Here is a 15,167-nt window from a genome sequence, read left to right as displayed (position 1 = left end):
CTCCCCTCTGCCTGTGATATAATTAAGCTAGCTAATGGAATAACTTAATTATCCACAGGCAGAAAATATCAATTTTTACCCAAGGTTCAGAAACACCCCAAAACTCAAACATATCCTCATAAATTATACATCCCTGGATAGCTCTGATCTGGGTGAACACCATATCCAAAAATCACCCAGATCAGAGGAGGGGTTCCCGAATTCTGTGGAAGTGACATTTGACCGACTGCACGCTTTTTTAATGTCCGAAAGAGTTCCAGAGAATTAGGCTGTGCGGCCGGTCTATCTTCTTGTCCACATAATGTATAAATTCGTGCATTGGATGCGTCTCATTCGGGAGATTGTTCTCAAGAAATGTGTGGATTTTAGCCAAATGCACGAAGGTGGAAGTCCCAGCGGTGTTTGTGCCTTTGAGTTTCCGATTTTAGTTCCAGGTGTTCGGCGACAAAACACAGCTGAGCGCGTTCGGCTAAACAAAATGGCCGCAGCGACGTGTTTGTTCATACGAACGACGACCACCCAGCCGTTCGTCAATTAAGCTGCGGTTGACCACAGCTTCTGGGTGGTTAATAAGCAGCACACTCCACATGCAGGGTGGTCGGTCGTTCTGCAGTTTGTTCGTCTGCTTGAATAACATTATCCTGGCTCTAATAGCAGTTTAATTCACCAAACCAATCTACGAATACACCAGGGAGAATATAAAATCCAAGCAATGTCAAGGGAAAAACGAAATCCTTTGTTGCAATAATATATCAGAAAGGAGAACCACACCATAATCACTGTAGGGAAGGGAAAAACCACTATAATTACTGCAATCACAGAAGGGGTTTTGTTATACTTATTAACCAATAACACTAAAACAGTCATACCTCTCAAGCGTTATGTATCTGGTGGAGATGTTGCTGGAGGGAAACTAATAGGATGCAACTATAAGAAAACTCAGATTCTCTTAAAATATGGTAATCTCTCTCTAATTCATGCTTTCGTCTTTCAAGTAAATTCATACCCCCTAACAGCAGTGTCCAGTGAAACAGGAAGTCAATGGGCAGTGTAAAAGGGTGGGCCACTGACGCGGATCGCGTAACCAGAACTCCCGAAGGGGACGAACATGCCCAAAAAGGAGGCATGTCTGCCCAAAGAATTGGAAGGCTAGCCTGGCATGAATGCATGTCAGGCTGCCTGTCTGCCAATCATGCATGCTGGCCCACATGCGTCAAACGATGCGCTCACTCTATGCTTATCCCCTAGCACTCACATGTCCACTTATCTCCTTACCTTCTTACTAGCAGGAAGAAGATCATGGTATACAGTTTGAGAGAGAGAAAAGGTGGATGTAGTGAGTGTAGAAGAAAGGGAACATGCCAAGGTGTTAGAGAGACCAAAGTCAGCATTAGCTTATCTAATTTAATTTCAGCTAGTCCACACAAGTTTTGTTTCCATACATCCCTCTTAATTTTTCATACTTAAGCAAGAGTATGTGAAGAGTAGTTAGGGTTGCCACTTTTCTTGGAAAAAATACAGGCCTTACTAATTATTATGTATGCGTGACATCACATTAAGTAAATCACAAGGAGTGACATATGAGAAAATTCTGTAAAATCACCAAACTACTTAAAGTTTGATTCTGCTTTATAGATGGATTGCTCCCAGTGTCTCCCTGTCTCCCAGGTCTCCCAGTGTCCTCATGTCTCTGTGTCCCCCATGTCGCCCAGTGTCCCATGTTGCCAAGTGGCCCCTAGTGTCTGTGTCCCCATGTCTCCAAGTGTCCCCATGTCATGACACTGGAAGGCATGGGACACTGAGACACTAGGGACACTGGGAGACATGGGCACATAGGCACTAGGGACACTGGGGGACATGGGAAAACTGGGACACTAGGGACACTGAGTCACTGGGAGATATGGGGACATTGTGTCCCTAGTGTCTCAGTGTCCCCATGTCTCCCAATGTCCCCAAATGTCTCAGTTTCCCCATGTCTCAGTGTCCCCATGTATGTCTGTGTCCCCATGTCTGTGTGTCCCCGTCCCCAACTGTCTGTGTCCCCATGTCTCCTTGTGTCCCCTAGTGTCTCAGTGTTTCCATGTCTCAGTGTCCCCTAGTGTCTCAGTGTCCCCATATCTCAGTGTCCCCAAGTGTCCCCATGTCTCAGTGTCCCCATGTGTGTCTGCATCTCCAAGTGTCCCCAAGTGTCTCAGCGTTCCCAGAGGTTTCCCTCTGTCCCATGTCTCACAGTGTCCCCTAGTGTTCCCATGTTTCCCTGCAGCCCTCATTCTTCACATACCTGAGCTGTAGCCTGTCTCTGCAGGCTGGGAGCTGCTGTCTGGACTCTCTGTGCTGTGTAGCTTCTCCCCCGCGGATCAGTGAGTGGAGAGATGCAGGTATATGCTGTAACTTCCTATCCCTTCCTCTCTCCACACACACACGACCCCTACTGGCCGGAGCTGGTATTGCAGAGTAATCTCTGTTTATACTGAGGAAAATACCAGCATTTGTAGTTCTCATATTATATTAGGTATTATACTAGTTATCAGTATTCGTTTTTATACTACCAAAACTGACCGACCGCTACCACTTTTCTTATGGAACTATTTGGGGCAGGAGCCTCGTGTGTGGTGGGTCAAAAATTGACTTCCATGGCAAATCCGAACCACTAAACCGATTTGAGAGATTTTTGAATAGGTTGATAATTCATATCGGGGCTATCTGAGGATGTGACTCTTGTGGGATTTCTATGGATTTTGGGGGTACTTTTGGGGTGTTTGAAAATGTTATGTTTTTCTGTACCTGGAGATAATTGAGTTTGTACAGTTCCTGACTCAATTATCTCTCAATGTAGAAAGTTATTTTTTATTGGAACCAGGAACTACACAGCAACGTTTCAACCCCTTAGGGTATTTATCAAACTTGATAAAGACCCTAAGGGGTTGAAACGTTGCTGTGTAGTTCCTGGTTCTAATAAAAAATTGCCTATTTTTGGAATTCGTTGGAGTGCCTGGATTACTGTCCTGTTTGCTCCATTTGGTACTGGGACTTTTCCATGGAGCACCCTGGATTCCAAGACAGATGTGTTGAGTGCACTTCCATCTTCTATTGTATATAAATTATCTCTCAGGCACAGGGGAGGAGTTTGTGACATGTATAAATGCTGTGACTGTGCTTCCACTGAACAAATAACTTCCCAGCATTAAGCCTTGGCTCATATATAGGGGCAGAGGAGTGGGGGAATGCTATACTGCTCTAGCTCTTGCTATACCTGCCATAATCTTTGCTAGGAGAGCTCTAACCACTGGGAGCTGGATCCAGGGTAGGAGGAGGAGGTGAGACTCCAGCCAAGCTGCGGCGGCTAAGGCCTGGAAGTGTTTATTGTGTCCCGGCAAAGTACTTATGGTAGCTCGGTGATAACTAGGAAGCGCTTTTGGCGGAGGTACCCAGGCGGGGTGCCAGGCTGTCCGCCACAGAGAGTACAACTAAACTTTATTCTGCCACACACAGCTTTTATGCACTGGCCCCTAGCATGGGGGTCTACATGGCAAGTATACAGTTTTTTTCCCCCAGGATCCTTTGTGTCTGAGAGATAATTGAGCTCAAATTAGGATAACTCAATTATCTCTCAGATACAGAAACGTATACACATTTTATACAATACCCCAAAAATACATGAAAATAGTGCAGGAAGCCCACAAAAATCATAGCCCCGATTAGTTCTGATCCGAGTGCTCAGATCTGTTCGGTAGAACGGAATTGCTATTCGAGTAAAGTTCTGACCGACCGGCAACGTTGTGATAGCCTAAAACAGTTCCAGAGAATTGGTCGGTTGGCTTTCACTCCAGGTGGGTGTGGTTTGGACTATCAAGGCTCGCAGTGGCTAGTACTTTTTAAGGCCTGACTAGTGGCATAGGATTTGAAATTTTAAGCCCTGGTGTAACCGTTGGACTGTGCTTTGATTTCCTTTTTTTCTTTTGGAAATGATCAATAAACAATAATAAAAAGTTACTATTTTAAATAATAACATAATAATGATAAAATAACAACAATAAATAATAATACAAAAATATCTGAAGACGAAAAAATATTTTTTATTCAAATTCATTTCATACAAAAGAAGAAAGAAAACGACGACAATAGAACACATCGTAAATTACTTTCGCTCTAGATTACGTAACATGTTTCAAAGATAAAATATCATTAAAATGGAAACTCTCATTTTAAAAGCTTATCCTTCTTCCACTCACTGGAGAAACTATCTACAAATACACTAAATACTTTTATATTTCTTCAGTTACTCTGGACTTCCTATTTGCTAGTAGTAGATGTGACAGAGTAGTCATGACACCAAAAAGTAATAACAGATATGTTTTTAGGGCTTAGGGGCCAGACATGTCATACGGATCATTATTGTTTTACGTTTTTAATATTTTTTACAGGACAATCTTGCTGAAGGACACAGGGTCCAGATTTCCCAGACACATGCACATAGCCAGGTTTACATACACACCCCAACAAGCATTGCATGGTGCATGGTCGAACAAAACCTTCTTCTTTGTCGCAGTGATCAGGACAGCTGGTACCACAGCTAGAGTACGTGGTGTTCCCACTGCAGGACAAACATTTTTCCTTTGGCACACAGATTCCGTTAACATCGAGTACATAACCTTCCTTGCAGAAGCAGCCAGGAGAGCAGACTTTGGAACAAGCGGGGGGAGGATCGAAGTGGGTGCAGTTCTCAGGGCACATGCTGCCACACGAGTTGTATATTTTGTTTATCCCGCAGTCGATTTGTGTTGCTGAAGAAGTAAAGTCAAAGACATATTACATTTGATATATTTACCAACTCATACAATTATATTTCTCACAAAGAGCTGTAATAAATGTAAAAAATGATTTCCCAAATTTAGGCTAAAATTCCCAATTTGGTAAAATTCATCAAAATTCAGCTACATTTCCACCTTCGTATGTTGACCGTCATTCTGCAGATATATTTTGCAGTTCACTTCAACTCATTCTCTGGTAAAAAGGCCCTCAGTTTTTCAGAGTCGATAACACATTTTAAAATCTAGGCAACAGATAGAAGTTGGAATAAAATATAATATCTTACATGACATCATTTATGTCAGAATAAACCTGTATTCACAATAGCAAGGATGCTTTCAAAAATATGCTTACTCTAAATATACCACTAGATGGCAGCACCTCTACACAGCACTATCCTTGGGTGCTGCTGTTTCTTTAGATCCATTCAATATTTCGACTGTTTGTCCATTCCTTTTCACAGGAAATTCGTCCATTACTTTCATTTGGACCTGAAATTCCGATCCGTGCAACGGACTGAATCTTGTTGCCATTTAGTAGATAAGCCCCTAACTTGGTACCCTTGTGGGATTGCCATATTTAAGGGTACCAGATTAGGAGCTGTTAGTAGATAGCTCATTTTTGGTATCTTTATGGCAATTCCACAAGAATTAGGGAGTTATTTGCTAAACAACTGAAAGACCCAAATTACTCACAGGTTAATCTCAATATTTACCTATCAGATTACTATGATTGGTTGATTTGACTCAGATTACTTTGATTGGTTGATTTAAAGGAACACTATAGGGTCAGGAACACAAACGTGTTTTCCTGACCCTATGATGCTAAATGCACCATTTAGGTGGCTTGCTCCCAGTTAGCCCCTTAAAAGGTGAGAAAATGTACCTTTTTTCAAGCGCCGGGCAGGTCTGCCAGCGCTGGCCCTGCCCCCGATCCGCCTCCTTGCTGACATCATCAGAATTTAGGATTTCAGCATAGGGAAAGCATTGGATTGGCTGAAATTGGCAAGGAGGCGGGACAGTGGTGGGGCCAAACATTGGTTTAGTCAATCAGCCTCTCCTCATAGATATGTATTAACACATCTCTATGAGGAAAGTTCAGCGTCTTCATAGAGATTGATTCAATGCATAATACTTGTATGCAAATGAGATCATCCAAAGAAGTAGTAAAATGTATATATTGTTACTTTTTATTGTATTTGAAAATATTATTGGTATTATGTAGTGAATGTATTCATTTTAATTGCTTGTTTACTAATATTCTTGATATTTGAATTTTATTGAAGTGTCACAGCAATCTAAATGTTCTGAGCATATATAGTCCCGAAAAAAAAAAAAGAATGCCATGTGAGTTTCTTTTCGAACTGTTTGTTCTGTGTGGATTTTTAGGGATCCCAGTAACAGAGTCTCCGGACCTGTTGTCTGGCTGCATGATCTCTCAAGTCCAGGGGCAAATCAAGAGAGCTAGACCTGAGAGCCGCAAGTGCATTTGTAATCACATGAGCAATCACTATGAGCAGAGCTGTAGAGGAATAGGCAGAGGGGTCGATACCTGCCTCGAAGGAAAGCTGCAGAGGAATAGGCAGAGTGGATAAAACCTGCCTGGAAGGAGAGCTGCAGCAGAATAGGCAGAGGGGACGATACCTGCCTGGAAGGAGAGCTGCAGCAGAATAGGCAGAGGGGACGATACCTGCCTGGAAGGAAAGCTGCAGAGGAATAGGCAGAGTGGATAAAACCTGCCTGGAAGGAAAGCTGCAGAGGAATAGGCAGAGGGGATGATACCTGCCTGGGAGGAGGGCTGCAGAGTAATAGGCAGAGGGGACGATACCTGCCTGGGAGGAGGGCTGCAGAGGAATAGGCAGAGGGGGCTTGGGGGAAGATTTTTTATGTGGAGTTTTCCAATGGGTGGAGTCTGGGGGGGACACTAGGTCCCCCATTTCTTTAAAGAGCCCCACTTGGGGGACATGGGGGGGCAATAGTTGCCAAGTTGCTAGTCTCTTTTTATAACAGCGAGCAGCCACTGGATACTCACTGTTTAGTATACATGAACTACTAGCAGGAGGGAGGTTTTAACATACTTCATATTAATTTAGGGGTCATATTGACCCCCGTAGGCTAAAGGTAAGGGGGGCATAGGATGGTTTATATTTAAAGGAACACTATAGGGCATGGAACACAAACATGTATTCCTGACCCTATAGTGTTAAAAACACCATTTGGGTGACTTGTCCCCTTCAAAAGGGGTTAAAACTTACCTGAGCCTGCCAGCATTGGCCCCACCCTGATCTGCCTCCTTGCTGACATCATCAGAATTTATTATTTTAAGCCAATCCTTTGCTTTCCTATAGGGAATGCATTGGATTGGCTGAAATCAGCAAACACAGCCCTGGCCAATCAGCACCTCCTCATAGCAATGCATTGAATCAATGCATCTCTATGAGCAAAGTTCAGTGTCTGCATGCAGAGGGTGGAGACACTGAATGGCAGTCACACTGTGCAGCACTGACCCAGGAAGCACCTGTAGCAGCCATCTGAGGAGTGGCCAGTGGAGGTATCCCTAGGCTGTAATGTAAACACTGCATTTTCTCTGAAAAAAGCTTGAAGGGAATGATTCTAGTCACCAGAACAAATACAATGAGCTGTATACCGTACATTAAGCTGTAGTTGTTCTGGTGACTGTAGTGTCCCTTTAAATATTACAAGGTGTGAGCCGTAAGCTGAGAGCTCCCTCCTTGTAATAAACTAAAACAAATTAACCAAAGAACAAATCGCATGGACAAAAACATCAAACAAACTACTCGCTCTTCATTTCATTTGTTGTAATTTGTAGTTGTCAATTTGGCTTTTGGACGAATGGATGTATTGCTATAAATTCAGATGAAAACGTGTTCATATTTATTCCCCAGGCATAGACAGTGGGCAGAGTTATTTTTACTCCCAATTTATTGCTCTTTTCTACATGCTGATAGTAGCCATTAGGAGGATGATATCACGCAATAACTAGGTTTTGGTTTTAATTTCCTATCAACACCTACCTGTTCCAGTACCGGTTGCTGTTGTCTGAGGAGATGTTGTTGTTGTTGTTGTTGTTGTTGTTGTTGGTGGTGGTGTTGTTTGTGTGTTCACTAGCGTGGACCAGAGACCTGGAAAAACAGGTATTTGTTAAAAGACATTTTTCAGAAATGGACATTTTCTTGGTGATGGTAGGCAAAGATCAGAATTTCCACTGATCAAACAGGCATTGGCTAGTGAAAATTCAGCCCTCACAAGTGTGGAATGGACACTAAGGAAAATCATTAATTACAGTAAAATGATTAATAACCAATAACATCATTGTCATTCATTTTCATTCACAATCATACACTGTTTGATGATATTTATTTTTTCTATTGAACTATTGATGCAAATCCAAAATCGTGGCCTCCTCATCGAAACAGCCATCTCTCCACACTTTACAGGTACATTTAACTTGGTGACATTAAAATAATCTCAACCTTGAGAAAGCATCACGTTGAACCATTTTCAGTAACTTATCTGATGGATACAGGTTACCAAAAAAAAATGATTGCGTAAATCTATATAAAATTATATTTTTACATTTCTTGTTCACCCTTTAGAGAAATACATACTTAAAAATGAGAAATCTCAATGTATCCTTCCTGGTAAAATATTCTATAAATAAATAAATTCCAGTTTATGTAGCGGCTCATATGTTGAAATAAATAAATCGGTCAGGGTGAATATTATATCAGAAATACTATTTTTTTTTGCATGAAGTATAGAAAGAAAGTATCAGTTACCCTGCTTGGGATATTTGAGCTGACAGGATACCAGGGAGCGCAGGTTTTTTTGCTACGAATGTAAAAATAATACCTGTACGTCGGCACAATCACACTGATCATCAATCAATAATTAAATCTATACAGAGTTTTTCAGATCACTGTTTAGTAGTTTATTTTATGTGGTGATTGCCCTCTCTCCTTCCTCTGCACTGCACAGCATGGGTGTACGAACTAAGAGGATCGGGTGAAGAACTGCCCCCCAAAAACACATATATACATATATACGTATAAGACCACATGTTTCACTGCTTAAAATAAGAAAAACTAATTATTTGTTAAAAGAGCTGGTTATCCCATTCAGAGTTATACTCTATTGCCTACAGAGAACAGCATGGTTTAATCTATAAATCTTAGTGGGATTGGGATTATCATGAAAGGACGCCTCCTCAAATGTTCTGTGCTGATGCACCATTGCAATGAACGTTTACCTAGAAAGGAAGAGTTCATGGAATGGGAACCCCAATTACAGTCTCTCTGCAGAGATGCAGACAGAATGGAGCCCCAGCAAGGAATGCAAGTGGGAATTTGGGTTTAATTTGTTTTGCAGTACAGAGTACACACTAGTACTTCGTTACATAATGCTCGGAGTAAAGGAGTTCATTTTAACGTTTTTTGTTCAGAACATGGAGAAGACAGACAGTTTTCTTCATGATATTCGCAGAGTTGATATAATTAAAGTCCATATGTGGTACCTGTTCATTCTATTGGTATTTCTTTTTAAAGAAACTCTTTGTGAAAGAGCAAATAAAACAATTTAGGTAATACAATGCCTCACAGATAATGCTGAACTGAGGCGTTACCATTAAAACCCAGGGCTTGAACCCGTAGCAAAATATGATGCCTCTACCCTAAGGCTCAGCCCTGGGAGTCGTACCTCCGCCTCTCTATACAAACCTTGCCATCTCTGGCCTCTATTTAATCAGACTATCAAATGATTCAATACTGTTAGAAAAACTGTCCAAATGATTCAATATTACAAAACCTTTCGCAATATTTCAAAGTCTCCATTAACGGCTATGGGAGTTTTTGTAGATAAATAATTTGAAACGCTTTTCTAACAATATTGAATCGTTTGGAAACCAAGGGCTATGTGAGCCAGGAAGTCATTAAACAAATAGTAGGTAACAAGAACATGCTCCCCTGCCAGTCTCGCTGCCCAAAAATCACCTGATAAATATTTATTCGAGGGGGCTATCCCCTCCCCCTTATTAACCAGTATTAGAACTACTGATCTTCTTATATCAAAGGTCTGCTGTGAGATGCAACTCACACAACAAACAAACACTAACAAACAAACAAACACTAACAAACAAACAAACACTAACAAACAAACAAACACTAACAAACAAACAAACACTAGTATCCTGCTGTCCATCCACCACCCACAAAAGCTCACGCCTAGGAAGGCCTCTGATTGCTGAGGTTGATAGTGCACAACAATCTTCTGGAACAGGGATCTACAGCCACTTAAATTAGTTGTAGTGGTTATGGTGCCTACGCGTTCCTTTAAAGATATGTATAAAATAAAAGGTGAGATTGAAATCCTAAAGGATCAAACTGAACATCACTCACTTAGCGTCAGGAGCAGCAACGTAAACGCCATGCTTCACCAGGTCTTAGAATGTTATATCGCTAAGAGGAAAGAACAATACACTATCGGTTAGCATTTAGTAACACAAAACATTCAGTTTATTAACATCGTTTCTGCCTTCTATGTGTATACTCATTTCAGTGTTTTTTGCAAAACATTGTACATTTTAATTTAGAGCATAAAGACACATTTAGTATAGGGAGAGGTATTAGCAGTAGAACGAGGGAAGTGCTCATGCCATTGTACAGAACACTGGTGAGACCTCACTTGGAGTATTGTACGCAGTACTGGAGACCGTATCTCCAGAAGGATATTGATACTTTAGAGAGAGTTCAGAGAAGTGCTACTAAACTGGTTCATGGATTGCAGGATAAAACTTACCAGGAAAGGTTAAAGGATCTTAACAGGTATAGCTTGGAGGAAAGACGAGACAGGGGGGATATGATAGAAACATTTTTGGGCAGACTAGATGGGCCAAATAACTCTCATCTGCCGTCACATTCTATGTTTCTATTTTTACATATTTTAGTATATTATGATGAAAAGTAAAGCTGTGTAAATATGCATAACGTGTACATTTATATAGCCCTCAAAATACACTAAAAACAATCAACAGACCATAACCACTCCCTACATTTTGGTTTATAATCATAAAAGTTTCCTTGTTCCCATAACCCAGCAAACATCTTTAAAATGTTTACTGGGCGAATAATGAAGCAGAAGTAAGTAAAAAAATAAAATAAAATAATTCTACACTGCAATCCAGAGTTCAGGGCTTCTTTGCTACCCATAATGCTTTGGCTCTGCTCATATATGCTCAGAGGGACATAGAGAAATGCGTCCAGTACTGCTACCCGTGTGCACACAACGCCAGCACGGCACTCTAGGGGTTAATTTAATTTATTTACCGCGCCCAGTGTGTTCAGATAAAGTAAAGAAAATAAACACGTGGGATTTTTCAAATAAATAATACATTTTTGCAACAAATCTAGGAGAAATCTTCCAATTTCCTTTCTCTCCTCTTTTCTGCATCAGTTACAGCAACATTAAAGTAATTAATAAGACAGAAAACGTACGGACACTCGGGAGATTGCAGTTACATTCAGGGAATTGCACAATAGACAGGAGTGCGTATATGTCATGAAAATACTGTGCTAGACAAATCATTCCATCAGTCTCACTGCAGCCTGAGTATTTTCCGTCGCTGCAGAATTTCCATTCCTAGCCTAAAAGGTATTTTTTTATTGTTTTACTCTAACTGTGACCCTTTTATAGCTTAAACTAAAATCACCATTAAACAGTCAATGAAAGGCTAACTGATGACTGACAGGTGTAAAGGGCGGAGCTTATAACAATGATTGACAGGGAGCTGAGATGGAGACACCTCACAAATACATAATTGTTAAATATAGGGGTACGTAAACATAATGTTAAAATTCCTGGGGCAACACAATTATACTTTAAACATTTGATAAATATTAATCAATAATATTCTTTTTATAAGACAGATTTTCCTAATCTAGTCACATTGCAATATGTTCCGTCTTTCCTCATTAATCTCCACAAGCAGTTATATAATACATTTTATAACATTTATCATATGTACCTGTGATAAAAGGCACGGGCTCTCCTTCTGAGAATGAAGCCTTGTTGCATTATTTTATATGATTCGGGACACAGGGCGTCTTCAGAGAAAGTAGGGCCTTTAAGGAGTGACCTGTGATCAGTTTGAATTTAATTGCCCATCCTGGGTGGAACTGTGTTTGAAACAAGAAGAAAATTAGAATTATTATCAGGGATGTAGTTATGTGGGAATTACACGCTGTGAAAGGCTGAGCAGTCATTGTACGAAGCACAGCATGTATAAACTTGCCGACAAACCCAGAACATTCACAGAACTCTATTCAGAATAATTACGTGTACCAAATAATTCTATTTAGAGACGATAAATGGTATACATGCATTACCTCCTTTGTAACATGCCACAAAATCCAGCTGATTCTGTAGCTATATATTAATGTGTAAAAAGTGGAGTTGCAGGTTATTACAATAGGCCTCATACACCATAAGTCTCATACACCGAGGTACGCATGACATCATCATTCTACTTTGAGTGATGTCAGCTCAGAATCTCTGAATGAGAATGGAACAAGGCGTTGAGCGGCCATGTACGGGAATATTTGCTGCGTCCCTTTGCAATATTTTGCCTTCTCTTAGACCCTTTTAACCTCTGTGAAAATGAACTACAAGGAAAAGTGAGCGAGATATAAAAGGACTACTGATGCAACATTTTTATATTCTAGTCCACACATATGTGGTCCCTCTTAGCTGCCTGGTAGTTAAAATTCTCACTTTTTCATGGAGATTCCACACGGATTTGTAAGTTAAACGCCATTCAAGTGAAGTTTTGACCGGTCGGCCATGAGGTAAAGCCCCCAAAACAGTTCCAGAGAAATTTAGGCTTCAACTGGTCTTCTTTCAGGGGTTCTCATATGAATGCACAAAGGTTCCCCCTGGCTGTTAGCATACAAGTGTTTCCCCTGTTCGGCAGTTTAGGTCTCCTGAAGGCTGTTCTCCTACTGGTTTGGGAAGTTGGATGGGCAGCAGTATCAGTTTACAGGGTGTTGGCAGAGGAGAGTAGCCGAAATTAGTTCCAGGTCGTCGACGACCATGTACCTTTCGAGAGACAAAATGGCCACCGTTTGTTTGCACATAAGCGTTCGGTAAAACAAACGGCGGCCACACAGGGGAAACACTTTCTTTAACAAGCAATTTGCGGTTAATAGTCAGGAGTGGTCGGTTGTTAAATGATGCAAACCCAGGGACCACACAGATGGGGCTCGGTAAACGAACAGGGAGGGGAGGAGAGTTACGGACAGCTGAACAAAGGGAATGAAACAGGGTATTACAATGTTCATTCTGCTACAATCACTTATACACCCAGCCACGTAACCCACTGTGGGCAGCTCGGGGAGGGTGTTCTATTGAGGCGAATGTGTATAAATATGTCAGTAACATTATAGTTTTCTAGATTGGTGTTCTTATAACAACATTTGTTACAGGCAGAATTGTCAAAAAAATATATATAGAATACACACAACAGTCGCACAGCACACATAATAAAAGTTAAACACTAGAGATGTCCCGAACAGTTCGCCGGGAACAATCGCTGGCGAATATAGCTTGTTCACGGTCGCCGCGGTGGGCGAACATATGCGATGTTCGGTCCGCCCCCTATTCGTCATGGAGGTGGGAGGGTCTGGGAGGGAGGGTCTGCTGCTGATTGGCTGGAATGTGTCTGCTGACTGTGAGGTACAGGGTCAAAGTTTACTCAATGATGACGAATAGGGGGCGAACCGAACATCGCATATGTTCACCCACCGTGGCGACCACGAACAAGCTATGTTCGCTGGCGAATAGTTCCTGATGAACTGTTCGGGACATCTCTATTAAACATAAATCTCCAGCTTTAAGCTAAAAAAATAAATAAATCTGGAATTTGGCTCATGTTATGACCATAGCTTCCCTACCAGTGCCCTGTTACATATAACCACAATGAAATATAAATACAAGATGGAAGCTCAGCTCCTACCAAATCCAAATGAATAAAGTATACATATATCAGTATCCTCCCAAATTTGGTATACTTACTGATAAGCATACTTTATTTGGGTAGGAGTTGCACATCCATCTTGTTTTTTGCACATATTTTTTATGGTTAGTGTTCTTTGAGTGATCTGGACATGGGGATTGGCTGCAGAATACCACAGCTAGCACCAAGCATACCTCAACAGAACCATTTAATGACAGACCGGATTTCCCCTACCTTCACTTTTATTTTTTTGTTCTGTGAGTTTGGACTTGATTATATATTTAGTGGGTGCACGCTAGCGAACTGTGGGTGTGTGTGTGTATTTTATATATTTGTGTTGTTCTTTGTGAAATGGCCAGGGATATACCTGCGCAGAGACAGCAGAAGTATTTGAGTATGGCTGGCATGTATAGTAAATGATTTATATGAAATATCAGAGTGAGTTTATTCTTCCCTCTGAATCTTGGTAAGTCTTAGACCTGGGAACAAAAATTTGAAACAAGTTACTTTGTCTTAAAAACAAGTGTGAAAAATAGACATAGTCCAGCCATTATATTGTGTATTTTTAATATTAAAGTATATTTTACTACTTTTTAATATTGTATTTTTATACCCATTTATCTTACTTTGTACCTGGCCTTTTTATCATTATTCCGGACTCCAAGTAATCCTAGGTGGGGATAATACCACCAGCGCTTTTTAAAGGGAGCAGTTGACCTGCTCCCCTCTTGTGAGTATCCATTTTATTTCTTTATTTTATTCATTAGTCACATATCAGTGTACACTATTGGTTGTCTCTCTCTATCCGAGTGTCTGACGTATATAGGACGGAGGAAACACACCGAATACGAAGAACACCCACTGCATATCCCATAAGCGGGGATTAAACCGCTGCACGCCCTTCACACCAGAGCAAGTTCTTGCTCTTTCAAATGTGAGTTTGCATTCAAGAGTTTTATATTATTTTTACCTCTTTATTTTTAACCTACTGCACTATCCGGCTCCCTTTCTTGTCTCTTACATATGAGTGGACTCACAAGGAAGAACTAATCAAGAAAAAGTGTTCCGGACTGAATATTGCCATATCAGACGACTGCACCAAATATATCTAGATAAGACTTTTTATTATATTTATCCTTCGTTCAAATTTTGGACTTTTTATTCTAATTCCTATAGGTGCAGCTCTTATTTTTATTTGCTTTCTATAGTCCAGCCATTGCCTGTGTGTGCTAAAATAATGCAAAAATAGTCTGTGTCTGTTTAATTCTGTAATAGATTTCAGTTCAAAAAGGTCCTTCTCCCTATTGCTGTCTGTCTGAATAAGCTTCATTGAG

At 40.8% G+C, this 15,167-nt stretch overlaps 1 protein-coding gene across 1 annotated transcript; it reads right to left on the bottom strand.

Annotated features, from left to right (window-relative positions):
• Positions 1–4,107: 4,107 nt before the first annotated feature.
• On the bottom strand, positions 4,108–11,906 carry LOC134577157 (inducible metalloproteinase inhibitor protein-like). The gene is made up of 4 exons (XM_063435827.1): positions 11,848–11,906; positions 10,223–10,282; positions 7,844–7,951; positions 4,108–4,784 (listed from the first exon to the last, which is right to left on the bottom strand). Exons 2-4 carry the CDS (start codon positions 10,251–10,253, stop codon positions 4,393–4,395), a joined length of 531 nt encoding a protein of 176 aa, XP_063291897.1. The 5' UTR covers positions 10,254–10,282; positions 11,848–11,906; the 3' UTR covers positions 4,108–4,392.
• Between the last annotated feature and the right edge of the window lie 3,261 nt (positions 11,907–15,167).

The sequence above is a fragment of the Pelobates fuscus genome, chromosome 11 (genome assembly GCF_036172605.1).
Source record: "Pelobates fuscus isolate aPelFus1 chromosome 11, aPelFus1.pri, whole genome shotgun sequence".
NCBI lineage: Eukaryota > Metazoa > Chordata > Amphibia > Anura > Pelobatidae > Pelobates > Pelobates fuscus.
The sequence above is the reverse complement of the archived record's forward strand: the minus strand, read 5'-3'. Positions and strand labels throughout refer to the sequence as shown.